The sequence below is a fragment of the Musca autumnalis genome, unplaced genomic scaffold (genome assembly GCF_047663935.1).
Source record: "Musca autumnalis isolate F117 unplaced genomic scaffold, ASM4766393v1 scaffold_4, whole genome shotgun sequence".
NCBI classification, from domain to species: Eukaryota; Metazoa; Arthropoda; class Insecta; order Diptera; family Muscidae; genus Musca; species Musca autumnalis.
Genome location: NW_027411977.1, coordinates 132,527,219 through 132,537,565, shown reverse-complemented (window position 1 = coordinate 132,537,565; position 10,347 = coordinate 132,527,219). Strand labels below are relative to the sequence as shown.

At 35.9% G+C, this 10,347-nt stretch overlaps 2 protein-coding genes across 2 annotated transcripts; one reads left to right on the top strand and one right to left on the bottom strand.

Moving 5' to 3' along the window:
* The first annotated feature begins 1,493 nt into the window (after positions 1 to 1,493).
* Positions 1,494 to 4,351, top strand: LOC141402811 (GDP-D-glucose phosphorylase 1). The gene is made up of 4 exons (XM_073984794.1): positions 1,494 to 1,858; positions 1,915 to 2,307; positions 3,338 to 3,656; positions 3,714 to 4,351. The coding sequence occupies exons 1-4, from the start codon at positions 1,709 to 1,711 to the stop codon at positions 3,821 to 3,823; spliced, it is 972 nt and encodes a 323-aa protein (XP_073840895.1). The 5' UTR covers positions 1,494 to 1,708; the 3' UTR covers positions 3,824 to 4,351.
* LOC141402810 (queuine tRNA-ribosyltransferase accessory subunit 2) lies at positions 3,783 to 7,948 on the bottom strand. Its single transcript, XM_073984793.1, has 4 exons — positions 7,682 to 7,948; positions 6,117 to 6,952; positions 4,137 to 4,262; positions 3,783 to 4,070 (listed from the first exon to the last, which is right to left on the bottom strand). Exons 1-4 carry the CDS (start codon positions 7,790 to 7,792, stop codon positions 3,878 to 3,880), a joined length of 1,266 nt encoding a protein of 421 aa, XP_073840894.1. The 5' UTR covers positions 7,793 to 7,948; the 3' UTR covers positions 3,783 to 3,877.
* Positions 7,949 to 10,347: the final 2,399 nt, after the last annotated feature.

Genomic DNA, 10,347 nt, shown 5'->3' with positions numbered 1-10,347 from the left:
AACATGGTAGAATGATAACAACTAATTCAAATGACCTTAGCCGATTACAAGAAGTTACTGCACTTGTACAATTGTTGTTAAGTTCACCCTGCGTTTACAAATAACAGGACAGTTGACTTCATGTATTGATTGTCAAAATCCCAAAACTTGCCTGTGTGACGTAGGCGTCCAGACAACTGTAAAAACAGTTGTAAAATTTTGAATGAAAATCGTCGATTTCTTTTTTCCGTTCACATATTTTGTTTTTGTTCATGTTCTTTTGTTTTCAACACATTTCAATTGTTATCTCACTTAAGCTTTGTTCCTTTACTTTTTTAATGGTAAGAGTGGTAAAAGAGAAAAGTGTCAAAATTGCTCTCTCATGAACATTTTTACCAGAAAAGTATAGGAACGGAAAAATGGTAGATCCGGCAGCAATGTCAGAAAAAAACATAAAAAAACAATTTTCGTCTTTTATTTCACAGTTTTTTAATTTAGTGTTGTCAGTGTTCGACTTTTTCTTCGGTTTTTCGTCCATTTTGTGAAATAATCGTCAAACAAAAGTCGGAAAATCAGTTCTGCCATTTTCTACCTGCAGAAATTTTGCTGGTAGCCTGTGGTAGAAGAGAAAGCCATTTTCGCTCCCTCTCCCCTCTCACTCTCTTAAAAATTGCTTCCAGTTTTGCCGCTTTTCGGGGTTAAGGAACGCTTTGCAGGTTAAAAATGGTAACAAATGGTTAAAATGGTAACCTCAGGTAAGTAAAGGAACACAGCTTTATTTTTACAAAAATGTCAAAAATTTGTCTTCCTTACTGTTTGTGAAAAAATGATGGACAGCTGGGAAACAAACGACAAATGTATGTATGTGTTAGTAAATCAGAGTTGTATTTGAAGTCAAACTGTCTGGTGTAAACGCCTAGTTAGTGTGGAATTCGATTTAAGAACTCCTAATTTCATGAAATTCAAAGATGTCAATATTAGCTCTGTTCCTTTACGTTCAAGAATCTTCAAGTTTTACCACATTTTACTCGAAAAGCGTTCCTTTACTTCAGACACAATACAATTCATATGGGAGCAGTTTACAACTTTTACTACTTTTGCCGGTTTTACCATTTTCAGAAGTAAAGGAACAGACCAATTATAAGATAGGAAAAGTCAATTGTGAAAAATTAACTGTAGAGGGGGTTAACCTCTGTTGCTACGACATTATAGCAACATTCTGTTAAACGAAAACTGTTACTCATTGGAATATTGACAAGAAAAACATTAAAAGTCAAATTTTACGGCGTTGACTTTTGTTTTTTTATTAAATAAAAAGTAAAAAATAGTGAAGAAACAAATTTTAGCCACAAAACACAACGTTAATGTTTTCTGCCGCGAGAAATGGGAATCAAAAGCGATTAACATTGCTGTTATCAATTCCAGTGAGTTGTGTAGCCATCTGTAACCAAAATGTGAAACTATTATCATATGTTTTTGGAAAATGCATTTGTTCGAGTCTTTATTGCTATACGTCTTTGTGAAATTTTTTAATGAAATTCACGCTAGTGTGGACCGGGACCAGGTAGCAAATTTGACATGTCATTCGACATTGATGGTTTGTGTAAACGCCGCTTTACACACAATTCAAAATCAGCTGTTGAACGAATTGAGAAAACATATGACATTCTCTACTGTAAACAAAAAAACAGCTGTTTTACTTTTCCAATTGCGGAAGCAAAAAAACTAAATGTCCTTTCGGAAAATGTCCGCAAATTTACTCCTCGATGAATTAAAGGAAAAATGGCAACAATTGCAATTGATTCCCAACATCTTTGCGTATCGTTTAAATGTAACAGAGTGTAAAATTTTACCAGGAGAATATGGATTTTATTCAGAGGTAAATTCACAACGATTAAACGTTATTTTAAACAACTAATTCATATCATTTCTCAGTTAAATCCAGAGCGGACAGCTCTACGTAGGCCACCACAAACGATACTGTCTTTGGAACCTCAATTTAATGAAGATAAATTCAATTTCAAGAAAGTTAAACCAGAGGAATGTTTAATGCATGTGGACTATGAGGGAAGCAAAATGTCCATAATCATTAACAATAGCCCCCTGACACGCTATCATACACTTATTTGCCCAGATGTTCATTCCAGTCTACCACAACGTATTTGTGAAAAGGCTTTACAATTTTGTGTTGATTTTCTAGAGAGCCTTATTGAGAATGGCGAAAGGAATTTCCGCATTGGTTATAACAGTCCAGGTGCACTAGCATCAGTAAATCATCTACATTTACACTTAATGTTCATTGTGAAGGATTTATATATTGATCATGTGGTAAGTTTTGCTTATATTGAATATAAAATTAACGAATCTATAAGACTTTAGACTTAGTTTTACAGAGCAACTGTAACATTATCGTAAATAACTAGCGTCGTAAACCATCGGCAAAATTAACGCGTAGTAATGGGCACGGGCCCACATGCCGTGCGAAAGAGCACTTGTGGTGCTGACAAAGAAACCTTGTTGACCTTTTACAAAGCAATTGTCCGGTCTGTGGTAAGCCATGCGGCGCCAGTGTGATATTTAAGGGGTCGATTATGGATAACAACCCAACTCCAGTTGCGTTGCCCACAACAAATTTAGTGATAGAATTTTCTATTTCCGCATTAAAATTTATACTTTTTACAATTAAATTAATAGCTGGAGGTTCAAAACCCTGATATTGATTGAATTTGACAAAAATTTCCGTCTTTTTACTCGTTTTAATTGTATTAATTTCTCCTCTCCAACTACAGTTGAGTTGTTATCCATAACCGACCCCTAAGTGTTAGCTCTACGCTGTGGATGAATATTCAAACCTGCCAGAATGCCGTCATGAGGTCTGCAACAGGCAGCCTATTCATCACACCAGTGGTCCATCTTCATGAGAAGACGAAAATTTTACCAGAGGAGATCTTAATGATCCGGAGAGGTCCAACGGTACAAACGTGAACCACTAGATCAACGAGATTGATTGAGATTCACACTGATGTAGCTGCGCAGGCAGTACAATGTATAGTACAGTCTCCATAACGACATCCGTATATCGCAGCAAGAGAACGATAGCTGCCAAGACAAACACGAGTGGTTTTAGCCCTGCTAAGATTACAGCTGCTTCAATACGTATTGAGACATACCATGCATGTGGATTGGGACCGCACGGCACACTGCATTTGTTTAACTGCTAACCCCACTCACGTGCCTCCTGGTTCAGTCCATATAACTGAAAAAATATATATACGAACCAACGTTGTTGGCATTTATTGTTGTTTTTCCTAACTACTCATTTCGTCGATTGTTAAACTATTCCTTTTTCTATTTGTAGGATCTACAATTTCTCAGCGAACCAGATATTTTTCGTCTAGCACCAAATATGCCCACAGAAGCTATATGTTTTCAAATAAATCTAGAAGATTCGAAGACAGTGAAACTAAAGAAAGTCAAAAGACTCAATGAATTCCTACAATGGTTGTGTATAAATAATATGCCACATAATTTGTTTTTGACGCCAGAGAGAAATCTGCCTAATAAAACCAACGTCCTAAAAGTATTCGTTTTTGTGCGGCAAGAATATTGTATAGTTAAAAATCTGAATACCTACAATATAGGATTTTGTGAATTAGCTGGTTATGTTCCAGTGGGAGGTATGTAGCAAATTATAATAAAAAAAACAAATAAAATGATAATTATGGTATTTACAGGAAAAGAGCTATACGACAACTTAACGGAGGCTAACATCATACAAAAAATTAACAATGAAACGGGAAATGTTTTTAGTCAAATTTATAATTATTTTTTAAATGAAATGTAATTTTGTTTGCTGCACATACTTTGTCGCGATAAGTACAAATAGTCAATTTTAGAACTATGATTTATTTTCGGCAAATCCTTTGCCTAGGCCGGCTTTACTAATTACTTTAGTATTGGCCGTTATGCGATATTCCACAGCTTTATCTCCTCCTTGATATTTAACTAATTTTATTAAATTATCTAAACTATCGGCGGCTATTGTTTCGTGTATTTTCTTAAAGAACAGCATTAGGTGATGTAAATTGTGGCTGCAAAAAAAACGAAAATAAAATTGGTGAACAACAAAATCTAATATCAACACATTTTCTACTTACATCATTAGCAGTATTGGGCCCAAAAGTTCTGATGTTTTATACAAGTGATGAATATACGCCCTGTTATGTTTCTGACAAGCCAAACATAAGCAATCCTTTAGCAGAGGTGTAAAGTCTTCTTTGAGGCTGAAATTTAGAAATTAATTTAGAAATGTAAAGCTGAAATTTATTGAAATATATTCCATAAACAAATTGGGGGTTATTCTGAAAGAAAATTCCGCCGTTTCAATTTAAAGGGGAAAGTGAGAAAACTCTCGGGGAATCTACGTTCAATATAAAAAATTGAATTATTTATTGGATAAAGTCGAGCAACAGAGTGGACCAAGGCGAATACGAGACACAACAAAGTCAGCGAAATTTCAGACGTTGTGAAACCTGTCACCGTTCAATGGTTACAACTTTTTGTGGAAGGACCGTTCTTGGAGAGCCAACTATGAGCTTTGGCAATCCGTTCTAGGTAATGACCAGAAATGTACACCGCTGGGCGAGCAAATTAATAGATCTACATTATGTACGGGAAATGAAAGCGCTCCTACCAGGGTAAGCGGGAATTGTCACCGCTTGCCAGACGTCATCATTGTGACATCCGGTCCTTGGAACCCCTTTCTATTGGTTTAGACCTCCTTCTTATCATCATTTCAGTCAACAGAACACCCAGCACGAAATATCCGTCAGATGGTCGAGTACTTAAGGGAACTCTCCGAGATCACCACTGGTGTAGGTGATAGCTAGAAAGGCGACGGGAATAGCGAAGGAGCTTCAGGAACTAGCGTACAAATTGTTAATCCCTTATATCACCCAATACCTATTGGTGTTGTTGTTGTAGCATCGCAAATACAAGTATGTTGCATCGCAAATATGTTCGTTCATATATATTTTTCAGTTATCTAGTTGCTCTGTGTACAGATTCAAAAATTCAGCAAGCTGGACTGATTGCGTCCATAAAAAATCAGGGAGGCAATTGGAGCCTACCGCGCGGTCCTAATCTACATGCAGGACATGAATTATATATCGTTCTATCAATTCGGGCCCAACACAAATTGTGGCAGTTGCATCCTGCGAATCTTAATTGGGCTTAAAACACTCCTGTTTGCCTATGGCGACTGCCATAGATGGAGGTGGTCTCCGAGTTCGCCATTCACTCTGTACTTTGGTTATGCCTGTGCAACTGAATCAGTGTGTCTGTCCGATAGAGTCGTTGGTCTATAGGTTCTCGTTTGAACCTCTCTCTCTCTAGATCATGAAGAAGTGACTGTGTGGCGGATTCTCACTGCGATAACACCCAAGCAGGTACTGTATCGACAGCTTCCTATTGTGCTGATGCCTCGGAAAAATCTTCGTCTCATCATGAAGTTGATACACTGTTGCCTTAGGAGGCACTTTGTTGCAGCATTCAGGACGGGATTCTGGCAGATTTGAATATTTTCCACTGCGTAGCGCTAACATTTGCATACGATATTGGCGTCGCATAGTTTACCATAGCAGCTATGTAGCAAGCGGCTACTGCAGTGATGATGCCCCGGAAAGTTCACTCAGCTACCCGAGGATCTGAGGGAATTTGCAGCTCTCTGAAACGGTGATTGGTAAATTCTCTGAACCCTTGCCCACCAACTTTCCCAATGGTTCCGAAAAATACGGCGTTCAGAGGTTATGAAGTCGGGATGTCTATTTACGGAGACGATGATAGGAAGGTGGTCTGAGCCTAGGGAAATGACGGTTTGCCTGGGCACGTAATTTATCAGTTGCACCCTACACAATGGAGATGTCTGGCGAACTTATGGTGGTTGCAGCATATTCGTTCTCAATGCAAACTGTAGAACAATCAATTTGCTTGGATAGTATGCCTCTTCAATAACAATTGGGCTGTCCTTCAAGGCTATCTGCCCAACAAATTCCTAAGTTATTGCTCAATTCATCATCGATGCAGTTAGTAAGAGAAAAGCTATAACATTTAATGCAAAAATAGAATACATCACTTACCCATCATCGGTAACATCAATAAATGGCGTTGCACTAACATCGATTTCCTTTTCGTCCCAACTAAATGATAGCGCTTTGAAATTTACAGCTGCACAATATGCATAGGACGAATCAAACATATCAACACCCAATTTTATTAATTCCAATACTAACAATGGTGTATATGCTCCTGGTAGCATTATTGGTTTGCCGCTATCAGCATTCAATTCCTTAAGGCAATGCGTCATAATGGGTAACAACTGCTCTGAAGTAACTTCTGTTGCAGTTAAACCATAATTATGGAAACCTTCAAATATATAGCCACCACACAACTCTCCACCATTTGCTTTCGCATCTTTGATCGATTGGGAACGATTGAAGGTGTTATAACCACCAGCTATGGGAACAAAAAGACATGATTTCTTTAATATCTCCGATTTGGAGTGTTGTTCATAACAGAACCTCATAAAAATTTCTGTGCGATCAACCGACTTTTGTATTCTTTTCTTTGCACTATCAATATTTGTATCGGCATCATTAAGACCTTGATAGATGTCGGGTTTAAAAGTTTCCACCAATTCAATATATTTTTCTGGGCTTAAAGTTTCTTTACCACGCCGTGTGAACAAGGGCACAATATCTTTGTCATTCGAACCGTTGGGCATTTTTTCACAGGGATCACGTATTGTTAGCATTGTGGGATAATTTTTGAAACCAACATATCCACTAACGTTGCCCTTATATAGTGCCAATGCCTCTTTCATATGATCCATGGTAGCCAATGACATTTGCAAGACCTGACAATCGCTGGAAACATAATCGAACACTTCACGTGAAAGATAAGGCACGCTACCACCCTAAATTGAAAAATTATTTTGGCTTAAGACGGGTTTACACGCGCACGCCCGATTTCTTTGAAATTTTTACCACAGGTAGGTCTCGTTGCCCTGATCACAAAAATATATATATATTGTCTAGATGTAGTCCATACTTCCCGAGATATAGGACTTTAAAGTTCCAAAAATATGTAGCCGAAGGCCGGCTAATAAGATAAAAATTAATAATATAAAATAAAGTTTTGTTTCCGTTCCCTAGATTTGCACTTGTCCATAGGTGAAAGTCTTAAGTCCCCGGCCAAAGGCCGGCTATTTAGAAAAAATTTAATTTAAAAGAAAATTTTATGCCCGTTCCCGAGACTTGTACCTGTCCATAGCAGAAAGTCTTAAATCCCAGGCCGAAGGCCGGCTAATTACAGAAACATTTATAATTTAAAATAATTTTTGTTCCCGTTCCCTAGATTTGCCTCTGTCCATAGGAGAAAGTCTTAAATCCCCGGCCGAAGGCCGGCTATTGCAAAAGAAAATTGTAATTTAAAGGAAAATTTGGAACTTTAATGGCCTATATCTCGGGAAGTATGTATTACATCTAGACGATATATATATTTTTGTGATCAGGGCAACGAGACCTACCTGTGGTAAAAATTTCAAAAAAATCGGGCGTGCGCGTGTAAACCCGTCTTGTTCCATTATTTTATAAGTTAATACAAAAATTAAGAGAATTTATGGAAAAAAACTACTCCTACTTACCTTTGTTGTTTGTAGTAAAAGTGGAGTCTTGAATTGTTTCCCCGTTTCCTGTTGCACTAAAAGACCCAAACGGCCTGAATTTTTACTCAGATTTTCAACAATGAATTTCATATTGTCCTCAAAGCTTAAATACTATAAATTTCTGTGATGCCTTTACAAAAAACATGCGTTAACAATAAAATAATAAACTAACTAAAGCGCGTTTTACAGAAAAAGTCTGAAATAGTAGCCAACGTAAGGTAATCAGCTGTTAAGAAATTTCTGTGTAATCAAATTTAAAGACGATCCTTTCCCAGCAAAAAGGGCAAAGACATAAGCTCTGTTCCAGAACTAAAAAGTTTTTACAATTTTTACCACTTTTACTCATTTTGCGTTCCCGTACACAAAATTTATATGAAAATCGTTTACGACTTTTACAAGTTTTACGACTTTTACCACTTTATAAAGTACGGGAACAGGCCAATAAATACAACAAGATAAGACATTTTTTTGCTATCATTCTTCAGTGAATGGCTTTTGAATTTAACCAAAGCTTCGTTCCCGTACTTTTTAATGGTAAAACTCGTAAAAGAGAGAACTGCAAAAAAATTGTTCTCACACACAAGTTTTTTGAAATAGTTCGGGAACGGAAAAATGGAAAATACGTCAAAAAAACTGGAACAAATGTCAAAGTCGGCGTATCTGCCAATCAGACGCCGGCAACCATGTTACTATTTTTTTACTTGCCCAAATTTGTCGTGTAAAAAGTTTTTAAAGAGAGCGTCATTCAGCGCCATTTTTGTTTAAAGAGAAGTGAACATTTTACAACTTTTTTGTGTACGGGAACGCTTTTTCGAGTAAAATGTGTAAAAGTCGTAAAAATTGTAAAAACTTTTTAGTTCTGGAACACAGCTATAATGTTATATCACGATATGGTGAAATAACATTTTTTATTTTATACATTTTTACGTATTTAACCGAATTTACCGATCCAATTGACATGGAATTATTCTTGAATAGATCCTTGAATTCATAAATTTCGTTTCTGATACCATTACATGAAATGTTCTTCCTTGGTTGCGATTTTGAATTAACTGCAACCTGTTAAGGGTAATGTTTCTATACAAAGTTTCGTAAAAATTTTTTTGTTGCATGCATTTTGTCTAGTCTCATTTGTTCTAGTGCCAATCTCATTGCATTTAGATATACATTTTGGAGGATTTAAATGGCAGTCAGCTGATTTTTGTTCATAGCACAATTACCAAGGTAGATGCATCTGATCGAATTTGAAACGTCAAAAGAATTTTTGGTAAATTGAATTCGTCTCAAAAAACTTACGTCAAATTACAAATTTATTGTTTAATACTGAAAATGTTAGAATATTATGCTACTAATGCTAACTAACGAGCAAATAAAGAATTATCTTATCAAAGTTTGCCCATCTAAAATAAATACATAAACGAATTATTTTTATAGTTTAGACATCGTAAATATTAGTCTTGGTTGATTAAAATCAACTTTGTACATCAAAACAATTTTAACCCTTTCGGCCCCAACGTTGCTTATAAGCAACTTCGATTTTAACGTCGTTTTATTTAAAACTAACGGAATTTTTTCCTCAAAGAACACATTGCTTTGGCTAATTCTAGTCCTAAGATTGCAAAAATTATAAAAAATTGCCAGTTGTATCCCGATCAACAGAACTACGATGCATTATTCAGTGTGAAGTCTGGAAAATCACGGCATGTCAAAAATCGATGTGTACAGTCCAAATTATTTAAATCGTTTCTAAATCAAAATGTATGAGCTTTATGTTGAACTTTAGTTTTGATTCTTCAAAAGTAAGGTCAGAGGTATACTTCTATACGATTATAACATTTATATGTACATAATTGCACAAAATAATGAGCAAATAAGTTTTAGATAAAATGTACTGTATCTTCCGAAATAGGCGGGGTAACGCCCACCAATTTATGTTATGTCTTAGTTATGACTTATACTTTAATTCTATGTTTTTAAAGTAACTACTAATGCGAGGAAAAAAGTTCGGGGCCGAAAGGGTTAATTTTTCCGCCTTGTTTACAAATTTTTACATTTTAAATTATTTTTAGTGTAGCAATTCACCGATGCATCTACCTTGTTTCTTGTGCCAGCTTGCAACTTTTTGTATTTTCTAGCAACATGTTGCAAAAAACAGAGTTGTATACGAGGATTTATGCCAGATTTAAAACAAATCCACTCAATACGAGGATTTATTTTTGTATGGGAAATCTGGTAGATTTTGGCTGGATTTAGCAATTAAAACCTGATAATGTGCTAAATCCGGCTAATGAAGTCATATCTAAATGGGCTATAACATATGGACTGTTCCTTTACTTTTAAAAATGATAACAGTGGCAGAAAATGGTAAAAGTGGTAAACTGCTCTCATGTAAATTGTATGCTATTAAAAGTAAGGGAACACTTTACAGGTTAAAAAATGGTAAAAAATGGTAACCTCAGGCACGTAAAGGAACAGAGCAATAATGTTATATTACGATATGGTGATGTAACATTTTTTTCTTTTATACATTTTTACGTATTTAATCGAATTTACCAATCCAATTGACATAGAATTATTCTTGAACACATCCTTGAATTCATAAATTTCGTTTCTGATACCATTACATGAAATGTTCCTCCTTAGTT